Source organism: Paroedura picta, chromosome 1, assembly GCF_049243985.1.
Source record: "Paroedura picta isolate Pp20150507F chromosome 1, Ppicta_v3.0, whole genome shotgun sequence".
NCBI classification, from domain to species: domain Eukaryota; kingdom Metazoa; phylum Chordata; class Lepidosauria; order Squamata; family Gekkonidae; genus Paroedura; species Paroedura picta.
Genome location: NC_135369.1, coordinates 129,693,419 through 129,711,890, shown reverse-complemented (window position 1 = coordinate 129,711,890; position 18,472 = coordinate 129,693,419). Strand labels below are relative to the sequence as shown.

At 38.3% G+C, this 18,472-nt stretch overlaps 1 protein-coding gene and 1 long non-coding RNA gene across 2 annotated transcripts in view; one reads left to right on the top strand and one right to left on the bottom strand.

Moving 5' to 3' along the window:
• Positions 1 to 18,472, bottom strand: part of FBXL4 (F-box and leucine rich repeat protein 4) — a 56,839-nt gene that overhangs the window by 23,676 nt on the left and 14,691 nt on the right. Inside the window, exons 4-6 of the mRNA XM_077303670.1 lie at positions 15,633 to 15,972; positions 12,626 to 12,870; positions 6,002 to 6,215 (exon numbers count right to left, since the gene is read on the bottom strand). Of these exons, the coding sequence (XP_077159785.1) occupies positions 6,002 to 6,215; positions 12,626 to 12,870; positions 15,633 to 15,972 (799 nt within the window). The remainder of the gene's footprint in view (positions 1 to 6,001; positions 6,216 to 12,625; positions 12,871 to 15,632; positions 15,973 to 18,472) is intronic.
• LOC143820633 (uncharacterized) overlaps positions 16,799 to 18,472 on the top strand; it is a 54,678-nt gene continuing 53,004 nt past the window's right edge. Inside the window, exon 1 of the long non-coding RNA XR_013225427.1 lies at positions 16,799 to 17,089. This is a non-coding gene — a long non-coding RNA (uncharacterized LOC143820633). The remainder of the gene's footprint in view (positions 17,090 to 18,472) is intronic.

Here is an 18,472-nt window from a genome sequence, read left to right as displayed (position 1 = left end):
TTATTAAAAAAGACCTCAAAAAACCCAGAATTTAAATTATGGGAAAAGTAAGGAATAGTGAAGTTTGTACACCAATGAAGAGGAAAGGATGGCAGAAGATGCAGTGTGAGAAGAATGACTTCAATGTAGGTGGGTGGAGTGGCTGAGGGGCAGGAAAAGGGAAAGGAGGAATTCCAAGGAAATTTGTATGCTTTTGAGTTACCTTTGACTTGGTAACAAAGCAAGAGGAAAACCAGCAAAAAAGCACTCTGAGAAAATCAGCAACCAGAAAGCAAAGTGAGTGCTGAAGGGAGGAAATCAACACAGAATGAAAAAGAAAACCTGATGTATATGCACAATGAAAGCAAGGGAAAACACCCATGTATAATAGGCCTTGTTAGAAGTAGTGATTTGTCATTTGTCATTTTTTTCAAGTAAACACTGAAATTCAGAATCCAGACATATTGTATGATTCTCTTCAACACTGATATGAGACCTAATTGAACTTCTTTTAACTTACACATGAGTTAATAGGTTTAGTCTTAGAAAATTCCAGAAAATAATAGAGAAACTGGGAAAAACATAGAAAGTAACTAACCAAAGGGCAGAAACTAGCTAACTTAACTATTTTTATTGAATTCTGAAGTGTTTTCATCTGTGCATTTAATAAGTATTGTAATGATATATAACATCCAGTTACAGGCATTATTATTATTATCATCATCATCATCATCATCATCAATTTATTTCCCGCCACTCCCTTGCGGGAAACACCATTAAACCCCATTAAAAGACATAAAACATTCCCAACATGGCGGAAAGATCAATAAAACCCGACTCCCACCCCTCACTACTAGCGGGGTGGAGAAGGAGGTCCCGATGATGTTCACTTCAGATCCCATGTTTTCTGAACTCATTTCATAACCAAAACATGAACATAAACATAGCCTTCTATAAATCTATAAATAACTGCCACAGATAACAGATAGTGCCTTATATCAGATAACTTGAAATTTTGTTCTCTAGTTTCCACCTACTTTATCCTGGGCTTTCTCAATCAGGGTTTCATGAAACCCTGATGTTTCTTCATTATCCTGGAAGGCTTTTCTGATTGGGTGGGAGTTAATGAATTTTTAATATATTTTCTTTAAATTTGTCAGAAATTTATCAGGTGATATGACCATATATGATCATATCAACCTCCACCCCCCCATCCCAAAATGGCCAATGACAGACCTGGAGGGGGTTACAAGGGAAGGGCCCCAAGGTGGATGTGTACACAGATATGCTTCCCAACCATATTCTGCATGACTGTGCTATTTCTGTGCTATTTCAAGGGTTTCTTGAAGCCTGAAGGATGTTTCAGGGGGTTTTCAATGGTAAAAAATTTGAGAAAGGCTGGTCTAGCCTTTTCTTTTATAGCTTGTTCTGTTACACAGCAGTGGATTCAGGTTCCTATACCACTCATGACTCAGATATGGCTTGTAGTCTCAAGGTATTGAAGAGGATTTTCAGTGATTCAACATGAATACAACAGCTGTAACATCTGTATACTGAAACTTTTTAATTTTAAAATCCAAAGTATGCATAATCATTTAAAAATTTATTCTTGTTTTTCCTTATCAGGACAGTGAACTAAAAGTTACTGATTATTGATAAGTTAAGTTATTGATATGTATGCATTGTTTTTAAACAACATAAAACTAACCTATTGGCAGAATATAACAATAGAGGGGGACAGGCAAATCTCCCTGAGGAGGGAATCTCCCGGTTTTAGGTTCCCACTCCCAAAGCAGGATCCCCAAATATTACTATAATGGTCACATAGGTTCATATGAGAGTAGACAGTTCCGAAGTGTTCTGTATACAAACAATGTGTAAGTTGAATGTGTGAGTGCTAGATCTATGGAACTTCCCCACCCCTCCCTCCTGCAAGAACCAAACCCAACCCTAGAGTCAAAGAGTTGTTGTTGTTGTTGTTGTTGTTGTTGTTGTTATTATTATTATTATTATTATTAGATTTATAGCCCGCCACTCCCTTGCGGCTCGTGGCGGGTAACAATATCGCAAATCCCCATTAAAGCCCCATAAAACAATAATAACATTGTTCCAGGCTGAATGCCATAGGTTCTCAGGGTGTGTGCACATAACCAGGTATTTGTTTTAAAATATATATCTTTTTTTAAAGAGAAATTTAGAAAAAATTAGAAGTTTCATACAATACTCTTAAGACAAGCAACACAAAATAACAAAGCAAGTCCTGATTCAAAGCTGTTCCTATGATGATGCTATAGATATGGGCCAACGAAAATACAAGCTAGCATACCCTGTCTCAATCATCAGGCCGATATTTAGCCTGCCAGAGTCAGACAACCAATCTAGCCAATAAGGAACTATCCTTGCTAGATTACAATTACAATCAACTACCTCATCTCTCCAATTCACCGCCTCCTCTCACAAGACACAAGGTTCCTCATAGCTAATTATCCAGACAGTGTGGTGTCCTTGAGGAAAATAAGAAAGCCAGCCTGAGCCAGTCTCTCATTGGAGACACCTGCAAGAGAGAACCATTCAACATACCACAAAGTAATCCTTGAGTGGAGGAACTGGGGTTTGTTTGCTCAACATGAGGTTAAGTTTATCGATGGTGTTGAAGAACATCAGCACTAACAGCCATGCACACCAGGCAGCTACAGTGGAGAGGAGGAAGAGAGCAAAAATCACTCATTTCTTCCATGAGTGAAGCTTTGCTCGTACAAGAGAAGGTAAAGGAGAGCTTGTTTCTTTTTATCACAACATCCCATCTCCAGATGTAGAAACTAGGAAATTTCACAATGCGTAAAATTCTTTTTTAAATATATACTTTTATTTTTGTAACTGACTGCTTAGACTCCTACTGTTTACTGAGGGTAATATCTGGACTCAGGCTGCCACCCAACTTTCTCAAAGGGGGTAGAAGCACATGGGGGACAGTGTCTGCATGTCCTGTCTCTGTACTGCTCACTGCTGTTCCTGCCATGCCACTTCACCTTCTTCATTGCGCTGGTGCAGAAGCACTGACATTATGAGAATTTTGCTAAAGTCTGGCAATTCTTCCCATACCCCTTTCTGCTGATGCATGGCTCACAGCTTACCCACGGCTCAGCTATTAAATAGAAAAGCCGTTATAGAGCTTTAAAAAAGAGGGTGAAAATACCAAATTAGTTCAATTCCTGGACTGGCTGTGGACTGAGCATCAAACAGATGTTTTCTTGCAGCCACCCTACCATCTCTCTTTTGAGACATAACAAGGTGGGTGGTTTTTTTGCTCAGGCTCAAAGGCCTCAGGAGCCAAACATATCCTCTGGAAGCAGAAATCTTGCTGCAGTTGGGAGGGAAGATGGAACATAAGCCTCATGTGGAAGGCTGCATCTCTTGACCTTAAAATATCACAGGCACAGCTGCATCAGCCATACAGTATGTTCTATTGGTCTAAGAGTAAGTAATGCAGCAGTGCTGCCAGTAGTGGAGTAGAAGTGGTAGAAGAAGGGGAAAGTGCTGTTATCTATTAAAGGCAAATTTCTCTCACTGTAGATAAGTAAGCAGGTAGCAAATTGAACCTCTGACACAGCATACACTAGGCCCAAATGTCACAACGTGATTGGGAGTGGAGATTCTCTGAATCTATTCTTAGTTGGAATCAAATGATGGTAACATGCTTGCTTGAGAGAATGAAAAGGATGACACTGCCTTCTGAAATGTCTTTCTATATGCTCTTAGGGGAAAACACTGCAAGAGGAAAATATCACTGCTAATTTTAAAAACCTCACTTGTATATTAAGGCATCATGATAGCATGAGAATGCAAAATGAAATTGGAATGTAGATATATAGGGCACACCATACAAGATTCCTACTATTCCCTGTTCAGTTCTATTCCATCAGCATCATGCACTGAATTTGTACAAATGTACAATTACACAAATGCAGGATTGCAGCAAGGTACTGAATCCCAACCCTTTCTTCTGTTCCCACAAAGTTATCCTCTGATGTGGAGGCAGTGCTCCATTGTGGAGCACATTCCTCTCATGTTAGCTGGTTTCTGCTCATTGCAAGATACTGGCTTTGCGCATGTGAGAGGTACCTAGTGCTGAAATAACATGCTTCCCAACAGAACAATGTTGCATAACCACTGAATAGAGTTAGGATCCAAGTATTACTAAATGATTTCTATACTAAATAATTGCTATTCAAGGACAATGGCAAGAACAGGGGGAGAAGTTCATAAATGGTTACATGAAATATGAAGTAATTGTTTAAAACATAAGATTCTGACGTTTTTCAGTGCTAAAGAATTATGGGTTTTGTGGCTTTAACTGAAATATGTTGGCTCCAAAAGAACAGTAGAAATAGAAATTCAAGATAAGCATATATCAAGATAGCATACATATACAAACCCAAATAATGATGTTCATTGTTAAAATATTATGAACAAAGTAGTTTTGTCCATTATGACCTCAAATATATTAATGCCAATAAAATTACGAAACTATGCCATGAATGCATATTTAATGAATAAATATTAAAGAGTCATATATCAGCAAATACCGAGATCACCAGCACAAAGTCTTCAGCTTATAACAGTAGTCATAATTTAGCAGCCTACACAGACAAATTATCTGGATGAAACAAAATATACATAACATCAAGTACTTGCTAGGTTTTTAAGACGTAAATACTTACAAGCAGATCAACTGCAAACTGACTTGAAATACCTCACTGAATTTTACAAAGGGCCTTAATGAATGAAGAAAAGTCCTGGATATATTCTAAAGGCACTATGAGACTATGTAAACTGGTTCCCTGTAAGCCAAATACACAAATACCTGGCCATATGTATTAAATACAGTTAATCAGATCAGATCAGCTGGCTGAAGTGACAAGTAGAAGAAGAAGAAGAAGAAGAAGAAGAGTTGGTTCTTATATGCCGCTTTTCCCTACCCGAAGGAGGCTCAATGTGGCTTACCATTCCTCTCCCCACAACAGACACCCTGTCAGGTGGGTGAGGCTGAGAGAGCGCTGATATCACTGCCCGGTCGGAACAGTTTTATCAGTGCCGTGGCGAGACCAAGGTCACCCAGCTGGGTGCATGTGGGGGAGCGCAGAATCGAACCCGGCATGCCAGATTAGAAGTCCGCACTCCTAACCACTACACCAAACTGGCTTCATACTGAACTGCCTACCAAACTGGTAGGCAGTTCAGTATGAAGACTGGATATGCGTCAAATGTGTATACTTTGTCTCTTCATAAATTTCAATAATCTTAAGGAGAGATTTTTTCCAGCCGAAATATGCACACAAAATGTGAACTGGCTATCTATGATTGCAGAATAAAGTGTGCATACTCTTGCTCTCTCTGTGGATGTGTGTAAATATAAATAAGCGACCAACAAAAAAAAGCAGGATAAAATTTGTTTTATTCGGTGTTCTAGCTTCTGCTCTCATCACTAATAACTAATCTAATTTGAGATCAATCTCTGTTTTGTCAAATACTTACACAAACAGCATAAGTCTTGTTAAGGTACTCACATGCCAGTTAGAAAACTATAATTTAATACAAGTAATCGCAGTGACTATAAATGTTTGAAATTGAACATTTTTACATTGTGGTTTGAATCTAAATTCTACCTCATAATACTAGACAGTATTCTAACAAACAGCCAAAATGCACATGATAAAATTCCAAATTTCCAACTTCACACACTAATGATTCTTTAGATGGTTTCAGTTGTGTTAATCAGCAACATAGATTAGCAGATGCAAGCTGTATTTATTAGCACAGAATAAGGTGTTTGAAAAGATAAGAAAAACACAGTATTTCAAGAGCAGTTACAAAGAAAACACTTTAATATGTTCTATTGCATTACTTCATGTTGAAGTTACATATTTACTTGTATACTTACAACATGATTGTAAATTCACCTTTTCCCAAAAGTTTTTTAAAAACCTGGAAAATGTATAAGGAATTAAATTGCTGCTCTTACCTCTACCTTTGTTCGATAAAGAATTAGACGTTTAAGGTTGTACAATTTGGCAATGTGGTTAAAAGCTGGAGGTGGCAGCTTATCACAGGAGGAGAGATTTAATTCCTGAAGATTTTGACATGCCTCAGCAATAACTTCCAGGCAAGCCTCATTGAGGAAATGGCCACAAGACAACTCCAGACGTTGTAGTTCTGAACCACAAACTTTCAGAAACCTAAAAAACACGTTCATGTAAATGAATTCATTAGGAAAGGAAGTACCATTTTTCCACACAAAGTGTTTAGAAACTTATTTCTATTACATATTTTAACAACTATCTAAAGTAATATAAACTTTAAGTGGCATACCAGCAGAACAATTATTAACCAGTTAATAGAACAGTATTATATTAGCAATAAAAACACACAAGCTAGCCCTAACCATTTCCAGAGACCTAGAGGAAGCAGTATATGCAGTCTATTTTTTCCCTTTCATAGTTGCAAGAGGGGAAATTCAACCACACAAACATCCTATTACTATTAAGTTTGTCAATTTCATACATAATAAAATTTGTATACAGGAATACTATACTTTGTGCAAATACAGAGACTGCAATAGATTTTCCTATTGCATGTACTCAGTGCAAAATTCACATGTGTAATCATCACTTCTTGTGATCTACCCTTGGGTTTCATAGTAATTACTATACTGAAATGCCTTCTTGTATGAATTTTCTTCCCTCTGAGACAGATTTCAGCAACAGGCCCAAGTGTCTCCTTGAGGCTTTTCACATGTCCTCATAGTATGAGAAACAATTTAAAATCTTAAAATAAACTGTACTCCTTTCTGAACAAATTATTTTTGTCAAAAGGACAATCCTCTAAAGAATGTTAGTATGTTTTGTTTTTTTAAATAATTACCAGTTTCAGTTCAGACCTAAAACTGATATTTTGAAGCAGGCATGATTCTATAGTTTGTGGCATCGCTTTATTTAAAAAATAGCTTCAAAGCTTGTTCCTAAGAATGGTCCTTGAAAGGGTCCCCTCCCCTGGCCAAGCAAGCTTAAGGTAGCTTTGGGCCACAGCTCATAGCCAGATCAAGTGGGGAAGGCGGGGGCTGGCCAGGTTGCTGGCAGGAGTTTGGGCAGCCATTCTGAAACATCTTTAATTTTCGCCCCTGGCAAGCAACACACCTCTCAGGTTAGGTGGTCGGGCCCAGCCACATAGCGATCCATTCCTCTTAGCAAGGAGTTTCCAATTACCACTACTCTTTTTTTTTTTCTTCTCAACTCCATTTCCTTCTGTCCCCGTGGCCTCTTCACTTTGTCTTAGACTTTGTTTTGGGACCTCTTCCCTCGTTGACACTTGCACCTCCTCTGCAAGGGCCTGAAATCTATTCTGGAGCTCCAAAGGCCCCGAGAACTGTCTCGCTCTACGCCGTTGAGTCTTTTTCTGAACTGTCTGCAGAGGCTCCGTAATGAGGTCAATCCCCTTATCCTCTTCAGGACTGGTTGTATCCTCTTTATTCCGAGTTGCACAGCTCTGGTCTATGAACTCCTCCCCTTTCTTAATTTGGGTCAGAGTAATAATGCTGTCTTCTAATCCCCTAATCCTTTCATCCAAAAGTTTCACCAGCTTACACTTGGGACAGATGTAGTCTGTCTTGTCTTCTGGGAGGAAGGCAATCATGTCACACTCACTGCAGATGATGGGATGAGTGTCCTGGAGGTCCATTGTAACTTCTAGGCAGTGCAACTACTACAACTACTACAATAGATTCCCTTCTATTGTGAGGAATCTTGAAAGAGATGGAATACTTAGTGGAAGGAAATTAATAGATCCATCTCCCTGGGGCAACCCCAGTTGTATTCAGGTCAACAGGAATCTTATATTTTCCTCCAACACAACACAAACCATTCCCAGTGTCTTAATTCAATCAAAACTCTTTTATAAGTATTTCCATGCAGTGCTTGATTTTCATTTACCAAAAGAAACCTAAAAGAGCTGGAAGTGACCATGAAATTTAAAAAATATTCATAATGTATAATTTTGTTATTAATAAAATATGAACTGATTTATTTCAATATTATTTTCACCCAGACAGAGTTTGTCTCACTTCCAAAGTATTTCAATAGTTAATTTGCTGAAGCACAAATGATATCCAGAATCGTCTATCTCTTAAGAATTTGATCAGGAATTTACATCTGGCTCACTGATTTGTCCTCTTTTGAAAGATGGTGGAAGTGATCAATAAGCGTCCTATGATTTTTCCTATGATGGCATTAACTCTATTGTCTATATGCTAGTATTCATAACATCTAGCATAAACAGGTGTTTCTCCAGTCACTTAGATCATGGTGAGTGTTGAAACCTCTTTGAAATGTATGTGAAGGAACTGACTGCATAGTCATTGCTGACAGTATGATTTAACTGTCTGTGGAGGAAAGAGCCTCTGAAGTCACCCCCATGAACACATCCAGCACACACTACTGGCATCATTTGTGTTGTTGACCCTCTCTTTCTCCTCTTGTGGAACTTGTGTTGGATGTTGATTTATAAGAGCTGACTCCAACCTTCCACCCACCCTTTGAGGGCCCACCATGGCCTCTCCTGCCCTTCCCTGCCCAACCCTGGATAAGTCTTCTTTCCTCTAGTTCCCATTGTATTCACAGATACAACGGGTTTCTATGCTCGTGAAGTAAATAAAAATGAAAATAAAAACTGTACTCTGATTCCATTACGGAATATGATTCATGTAACATCACTATGCATAGTGTTTTCTCTAGGAATACAAAATTAGTCAAACATTAACAAAATATATATTAACATCTCTGATTTCCCCCATTTCGCCTTTCTCCAATTCCCTTTTTAGCACAGACACAGAAGTTTAGGAAACTTAGTAATTCTCTTGAGTGAATCATTATGACATTTTTATACAGCCCTAAGGAGATGGACATTATCAATAAGTTAAAATACCTTCAGCTTTGCCTCAGGATGTTCATATGCCTGAAGCATTTTAGCCTCTCGTGGCAATACAGTATTTGCTTGTGTCAGATTTCTTAGATTGTCATTTTAATTTGTTCTATTTCCATGGAGTTCTGGCACATTTTCTCCTAATATTTACTTCTCGGGTATGTAAACAACTCTCTCTTTCCATATCTATATTTTTAAATTGACACTACAAAGCTGACCTCAGAATTTATAAGACATAAAACTAATTAATGCAACTGAAATCCAAAAAAATTTAATATATTGGTCCATAGAATTTGATAGTTTAATAAAGCAAATCTGGAACAAACAGTTTGGTGTCTGCAGTGAAATAAAATGCTAATTATAATTATAGAATAATGTTGATACGGTAAATTGTTTGTTATATAACAGGATTTTTTGCTATGTGAAATGTTTTCTCTAATGAAACGCTTTCTCCAGAGGAGCAAGATTCTTTACATTCTAAGAAAACTCCTCACTTAGTGGAAGGAAATAATTTGTCTAAAGTTTATATTCCCCTGTTCTCACACAAGTCCAAACTTTTTCTAATTTTAAGATATTAGATCCAAAAAAGCAAGTCAGGTTTTAGTGGGCTACTGTTACGTTCCTTAAGTATTTCCAGAATGAGGTCCAGAATTCCCAGTCCTAACTAAGCAAAGATTTAGAGCTGCATTTAGACTGATTATGCACAGTGGGAAAAGGCTGGGCCTGCGCTTGCATGGCAGTGATGCAATTCCCTCCTTACAATCCAGCCCCCTCACAGCCCCGGCCTCTTTTAGGGCCACTTTGCAAGCATGCTGATTTTTCCAGCTTCCCTTTTCTGCTATGGACGCCATCAGAAGTCATACGAGGCCAGGCCCATGCACACTCCTCCCCTACCCACTGTGGGACAGGAAATGCCCAATTAGGCTTCACGGTGCCATTGTGCTAAACGTTTTAAAACCTTCTACGAAGATGGAATTGCATTGGTACGCAGTCTCACACTTGTGGAAGTAACACACACACACCACTGCCATAGAGAAGCGTGGCGGAACCTAGTGTGTGTGCATGCTGAAATCCAGGGTAGACCTTGCTGTTCCACTGCTAGGAACCAGCAGCATCCCAACAACAGCCCAGCACAGCCACCACTGTGCATAAGAGGTGGTAGTTCAGCAGATTTGTAAATCTGTACATTGAGCAACAATTAAATATATAGATAGCTAGAGGCAAATATATTTCCTTAACCACAGTTAAGGATCAGAATCATCACCTCTTCAAAAGTCTGACCTCAATTTAGTAAAGCAGCTCTATCAGTAAAAGTTTACTTTTACTCTTTAAATAACAGAGTGTTTTGCAGTCCCAGAGTCATACAATGAACAGAATAGGAAATTAAAACTGAGCCATTGAGCATAAATGACATGCTGAAAAATACATGCAAACAAAACTTATGAAGAAGCGCACATATAAAGCAACTGGAAAACCACCCTTTAGTTTGCTTGGTTTAAGAACTGATACCCTAGTTCTTTTGCTGTTAGCTATGCTGCCAATTAGTCAGTCAGTCAGTCAGTAACCTTTTATTGGCATAAAAAGTATAAGACATATAAAAATACGGTTTAAAATTTCAACAAAATAATAAAATGGGGTTACATGACCAAACAGATCTTAAAATGATTAAATAAACTATAAGAGATAAAATACAAGGTAGGCAGCATATTATAAAAGCATCTTAGTTAAAACTCTGGCAACTAAAATGGTTATCTCTGGGTCTTTGTCAGAGAGCAGAAATTGCAAGGTCATAGATTTACTTACAGAAGGCTTGTTTCCCAGCAAGGCAACAAAGCTGTCATCCCGACACTGCTCATATAAGGGGCAGTCTAACAAAATGTGTGAGACAGAGTCAGGGCAACCAGAACCACACGGACAGAGTCTCGCATGGTATGGGATATGGTGGAATCTTCCCTCTAAGACCTTTGAGGGGAAAGCATTCATTCGTGCGAGGAGAAAAGCTCTTCTCAGGGGTGGGACATCAAGGAGATGCAAATATGAAGGCATAATATTTCTCTGCATAATGATGCCAAAGAATGCTGGTGAGCAGACTCGAGGCTGGGTAGGTATGAGTTCCTGCTGCTCATGGTCTAAAATTCTCTGTTTAATAATCCGGAAGATACATTTTTCTTCCAGAGGTAGTAGGGAGTTCAGATCGATGCCAATGGAGACTAATTTTTGTTCAATAGCCTGGAACCATTGAAATTTAAGAGGGTCACTTTTTAGACAAGTTAAAAGGCTGCCAGTTTCTATTCTAAAAAACAGTCTGACCCAAAATTTAAAAGTAGCTATCCAGGCCCTTGTCTCTACCCTAATTTGGCCAAATTCTGCGCAAATGGCATGGTAGGAGACACAGTTGGGAACCCCTGCAATTTGCCTATAGAAAGCAGATTGAACACCCTCAATAGATTTATTAAAGGCAGGAACCCATAAGGGGCATCCAAACAGGAGCTGGGACATTACTTTGGCATTAAAAATTTTAATTGCTGCAGGGATAAATTGGTTACCTTTCACAGAGAAAAACAACTGTTTTATCAAAGAAGATGAGGATTTGGCCAGATTGATAGCTCGTTGGCAGTGGGAGCTCCATTTCTGGTTATACTGGAAGGTAACACCTAGATACTTAAATGTTTTGACTTGTTCTATTGAAGTGCCTCCAATAGACCAAGTCATTGCATGCCAGCTCTTAGAGAAAACCAAAACTTTTGTTTTACCATAGTTAATTACTAACTTATTATCTTGGCAATATTGGTAAAATTAAAAGATTGTGTTGAGGAAGCACATCAAGAACCATACAATTCAAGCATCCTTGCTAGTTTAACCTTGCTTACACTCTAAATTTAACACTTCTGGCTGGATGTCACGAATAATGAGTTAAAACAGAGGCTTTGTCATTATGATTTTCTATACCAAGCATTTTCTGTACCTGGCACTGAACCTATTTTCTCAGATTGGCTTGGTATGTTAAGGACTTAATGACATTAGGGGAGCTTCAGTTTCCCATTGCCTAACAAATGTAGTGTTCCCAAGTTTAACTTGTTCTTTCATGCCTGAAGTAAATCACATGCCCATATTTCTGACCGTTAATGTATGACCTGTTAAAAGCTTCAACTTAATTTGAAAAAAGAAGTGATTGCCCTGATAAGAACTCACAAACATACCAGAAAAAGATAACCAATGAACTCCTATGCCTTTTACCAATTTAAATATGACTGGCGCTTTCAAACTCAGTCAGCTATTGAGGGGCTGGAAGGAAGCCGAGAGACAAAGTCTGAGTCTTCCCACAAGAAGATGTGATTGACATGCAAAAGTTAGCTGCTAAGTTTGCTGTCATAGGCCTCAAGGCAGCATTACACAGGGGGCCTACAGAATCTGTCATCCAGGTACTGACCAGACCTGCACATCCTTAGCTTTACCACAGCTGATATATCATGTGCCCTTCAACCATACACCAGAATATACACGTAAGAGTTTGCTTAATCTCATTCCATCAACTCAAATTCATGAGTGGAATCTGTTTCTGATTTTGAATTACTGTTATTGGATCAGAGCCATGTATTTTATTTTTTTAAAAAAGAATTATTCTGCTCCTACTGAAAGCTTCTCAAGATATTTAATATATCAATGCACTGACCTGCTAAATGCAGAAACAGAAATTGTTCCTCTGTTCCCAGTCCAAGATAAATTCAGCCACTGGACAAGGACACAGCGAGGCTGTAGGTACTCCAGAGCTGTGTCATTTATCTTTGCCCAATAAGGTTGCAGACTGATGTGAATGTACTGTAGAGGATCACAGCAATGCTGATAGAGTAGCTTACATGTCTGAGATAGACTGCATAGGTCTGGAACTGTAAGGTGACTCAAAATCAACTGGATGAGCTATATTGAAAAACACAGAAAAGCAGATCACACCAACTGTTACCCATCAGCAAAAAGCTTAACTCCAATTGAATATTATCAGGTCATTGCCTTCTACCATCTTCCATTACTTCACTGATTTTTAAAAAAATTAAATACACCATACAGGATAAATTTTTAAAAATATTCCCAGTCATTTGTCTATTTATCTTTTACCTTGCTCCCCCAACCCTGTTTTTGATTTTGTTATCATAAACATTCCTCTTGGGTCTTTAAATAAAGAGAAAATTAATTTTGCTTACAACTCTGGTTTTCTACTTTAACAAAAGAAGACTAAAAGTGTTTTCAGTCCCAAGTTTTTTCCCATACAAATATATCTTTTTGTACTCTTACAGGTCTATAAACTCACACATATACAAATGCAACTATGGTTATATTGTTAGCCATGCTGGTCATTACTATATTAACATTACAAGTACTTAAATCCCAATGCGAAAGTTGATGTTGTTAGCCATTCAGTTGTGTCCAACTCCTGATGATCTCATGGCTCAGCTGTCTCCATGTCTTCCGATCTTGCATCACTTCCTTTAGTTGTGTAATGCTCTGGCCAGTGTTAGGCACGTGTAATTATAGAAATGCTTAACTTATCCCACTAAAATTAATGGGTCACAGAAAAGCTTAAGTTTTCCAGCTATACTGTAACCACTGTAAATAATGAAACCATACTTAGAAAAGTACAGTATAGTTTAGAAAAGAACTTTTGGATCAACACATTCAAAGGAGCACTTATTCCCTTACAAACTATCCAACCACTACAGTCATCTTCAGAGATCCCGTGTTGGGTGTCTGCATTCTGAGATTAGGCGGGCGGCAACCCAGGAGAGGGTCTTCTCAGCAGGGGCACCAAAGCTATGGGACTCTCTCCCCAGTGAAGGGGAGGATGACTGGCATGGGGATGTGGGTGAGTTTTTTTAATGTACTTTTATTACAGTATTATACTTTTCCACAGCTGAATCACTGAGCCATCCTGCCTCTGCCTTTAAAGTGGCTCAAACCAGCAAATCATAAGTATATTTGGTTTTGCAGGTATAAAAGTTATCCACATCACAGTTTAATCATTCATATCCAAGAGCTGGCTTGCATGCATCTTCTCCCCTATCTTGGTATTCTCAGATTCTGACCTTCCCATCCTTGGCAAAGAGAGCAGTTTGCCAGGAAATGGGAAAGGAGGGAAATGCAGACAGTGAGCACTGGGGAGGAGCCTGTGAATCTGTATCACATTCTTGGCACTATGATTTGTAAGCTAACACAGAAGTGAGTCAAAACCCAAAAGTGATCTTCAGACAAATAATTGCAATAACGGCAATAGCCATTTCAATTGCAAGAATATAAGAAAACTGTGTTCTTCAAAAAAACAAAATTGTGATTCTTTTGTTCTCTATTATAGTTTGGTAAATAAGGCTATAAAGAACTCAATAACATCCCTTCTAACAAGTTTCATTTTAATATATCTAATAATCTTCACATCACTAACTCTACATCAGAGATAAAATCTCCTAATATGTCAGTATCACCACAAGAACAGTTAATCCCACTTTAGACTAAAATTACACTTAATACCTGAAATGAAAAGGGTATAATGAAATGTCACTGAGATTATGACATTAAGATGTAACTAAAGTACTTTTTTGCTTTTGATTAAACAAAGCTAAGAGAATCCAAGCCTACAGGCTAATAGCCATTAATCATTACCAGCGTAGAGTCTGGTGTCTTGTCAAAAATTTGCTTTTTATGTATGTGTGTGTACCCTAGCATAAAGCACAATTTGATACTATAATGAATATGTGAGGAGACATGATGTATTCAGATTGACTCCCAGAATGCCACCGAATATCTGCTTTTGAAAACTAATAACATGCAGAGCCTATCTTAAACCGCTGTAGTTATCATGCATTACTGGGAGAAAATATGGCAGCTGTTGTCTCTTTCTGATGTTTCTGCTTCTAAAACAGTCAGTTAACATAAAAAAGAGCCTTGGAGGGATTTTTGAATTTTTTTTTGCACACCAAAAGGAGACAATAAAAGAGTAAGAGTTCTCATAATGACAGCAGCATTATCATCTCAACAGATGGAAAGGTTTTCAAAATGAAAAATCTTTGGTTTTGAAGAGAAAAAAAATGCATACATCTCTTTTGAATAATTTGATTATGAGCTGCATAAAACAACACAGTGAAATTCCAAAAATCAATGTTGTTGTTAGGTGCGAAGTCATGTCCGACCCATCGCAACCCCATGGACAATGATCCTCCAGGCCTTCCTGTCCTCTACCATTCCTCGAAGTCCATTTAAGTTTGCACCTACTGCTTCAGTGACCCAACTGCTTCAGTGACCCAAAAATCAATATGACTTAAATAAATCATTTTAAAAGACACAAATGGCCAAAGTCAATTCTTATAAAAACATTCTGTCCTGTAGTTCATCTAGGTAAATACACTATTCCCATAACTTTATCCATAAATAACTGGCCCTCAACAAATCTAATATTGGTTTTGAGTACCTTGATGAAATACAACTTTTATATGTTTCTTACCATTGAGGGAAATGATATGAGAAGAACCCATGGTTTACCAAAATGTATCTAGATTATGGGGCTTCTTAAAAAACAGCACAAAAGCAGAACATGAAGTTTTATCAGTGACACATCAGAATCTGTGCTATATCTTTGCATCCTAACTAGTTACAGCAATTCCATTTCAGCCTAATAGGAATCTCAGTTCCTTTACCTCATAAGGTAATTTATCGAAATATCCATTAGTTGTTGATTCTCTGAAGGCAGTTGCACTAAACTGTTTATTCAGACAATCCAAGACATTATCTGTCTCTTCATCATCATCATCCAGATCATCCATAGCAATCATAGTAGTATTAAGGGAAAGTACAGGCCTCTCTCTCACACCATGTAATACTACTGCATCCAATTCAGTGTAATAATCCAGAAGGGAACTATTTAGTTCTAGGCGAATTAGGTTTGTAGGAAAGTTTATCTGTTTGATACAAGGTGAAAACTGCCGTGCCTGCGGTGAATTCACTTTCGTAGGTGCTTCTGACCAAAGGACTTCCCACCTAAAAAAGAAAATTGTACATAAAGTACCATTGTAAGTACAAAGAGAATTACTAATGCTAACTAAGTTCCTTTTTGTTAAACATAATTATGAAATACATAAAAATGTAGTTGATAGAACAGTTAAAAATAATTTATATGCCTCAAAAGAATGAAAATATGAGAAAGAAAAATATTAGATGATGTATTAACATTACTTACTGACTCTTCTGTTTAATTTCTTTTTAACATCTCTCTCTCTCTATAGGATTTAATTTTAAAAATACAAATGAGTTGTTATAGTCAAGTTGCATTTCAGGATGGAGCTGAAAGACGGAACTCTTCCGCCAGGTCTATGGTTCCACAGCCAAAGCATTATAACTGAGGTAGGCCTTTTAAATAGCATGGTCACTTTGAACAAGCAGGCTCACACAAATTCAGGCAATCCTTTAAATACCTCAAGACTGCTTAGAGTCTTAAAAGTAACCACCATAGCTATGAATTGAGACCTGAAGATGTCTAGAGGCATCAGATACATATACAGAATTTGACTATCCAAAATGATTCGCACCTAATACCCAAGTTCTACTGCTAGCAGACAAAAAAGCTGTAGAAGAATGAAATTTACCATAGCACAATTATTTCAGACTGGTCACCGAGAACAAACAACACATTTGTGTAGTAAGACTAAAAATACCTGCACATGTATTTCAAGCCTTCTTTGCAGCATAACTGCAAAAAGTTACTACTACAAGAACTGCTGCAACTCTTACCCCAAAAAGGTAAATTTCACTGACATGAGGCAACTACAGCCTGGAAAGCACAGTTTAAAAATCAATGTGCTGATAAAGTGAAAAAGAAAGAGTGATAAACAATAACAGAATCAACAGCAGATGCATTAATTTATCTCAAAACATCATGTTTAAGGCAGAGACACTGGTTTACTGAAAGTCAAGACTCTTATTTTTCACTTTCAATTTATCAGAAATGTGCATTATTTAATTTCACAGGTTGACACCATTTTGTTCTGTTCACCATGTTATTTAAGGACCAGAAATACTCATAAGGCTTCTGCTTGGATTGAAAAATAGTGGAACATAAGAGGGGAAGAAAGGCTGGGAACTGATGGACATATTTAAGGTAAGCTGACCAGATTTTAACATTCGTAAAGCGGGGCACCATTGACCAGGGGGAGGGGAACTTGTATAAGTAGAGGCTGGGTTACATTGTGCAGAAACACAATGCTATTAAGAATATGGTATTGGATACTATGGGACTGCCTCCCAAAAGAGCATCTCTCCCTCCCATCACCTCTTCTTTTATGCCCCCCAAAGAGCTTTAAGTTCAGACAATTTAAATCTGCTCAGGGTTTCTAGACCCAGGGATATAAAACTTGCCTCAACCATGGAAACTTGCAACATGAAAACATTACAGGAATGAATTCCCCAACAGAAGTTATATGGGTGAGCATACTGGGCTTTAAGGATTACTGAACAGTAAGTATGTCAATGTGATCAAATTTCTGAGGCTGATCAAGATACAGTAGGAAATAAGGGATGTGACTAAAGAATGCTGTGATACTGGTTGACTACCCTCACATTGACTGGGTAAGCATGTGCTCAAGTCTGCTCTGGTCACCATATATCAAAAACGCTGTTGCAGAGCCAGAAATTGTACAGAAGAGCAAAATCAGGATGTTTAAGAAGTTGGATCACCTTTCCTATGAGGAAAGACTAAAGAGTTTTCAGTTTAATTTCAGTTTAGAAAAGAAATGACTGAAGGGGTTTACAAAATGATATTTAAAAAATGATATGCAGGGTGAAGACAGTGGATAGAGGAGACCTTTTTCAAAATACGAAACTCATTGTTTTTCAAAATACGAAACTCAATTGCACTCATCCAATTAAGTCGATGGGTAGTAAATTCAGGACAGAAAAAAATATTTCTTTACTCAATGAGTGATTAAAAACAGGTCTTTGCTGCTATGGGATGTGCTGATGGATGCAAGCATAGACAGCTTTAAAACAGGGATTAGACAGAATCATGGAGGGTAGTTCTGTTAGTACCTTCTAGCCATGGTGGCTAAAGGGAACCCCCACATCCAGAGGCAGTAAACCTCTGAATACCAGTTCCAGGAAACAACACCATGGGACAGTCTCAGATTCAGTGCCGTGCTGTTGGCCTATTTTTCCACTGTGTGGATTAGGGTTGTGTGATGCGGGCGCCAAAGTGACCATTCCTGCCCATAGCAGCCAGCGCTGTGGGGGGGGGAGTTGCTAGTGCGCTGGTTGACGCACACACGCAGGTGCAGAGCTCTGCGCCTGTGTGTGTGTATCAACCGGCACACCGGCGCCCATGCCTCCCCCCCTGAGGCGCAGCACTGGCTGCGACGGGCAGGAACAGCCGCTTTGGCGGACGCATTGCACAACCCTAGTGTGGACTATTTGAGAACTATTTGTCCACTGTGTGAGACAGGATTCCAAACTAAATAAAACACTGGTCTGACTCAGCAGGCCTCTTCTT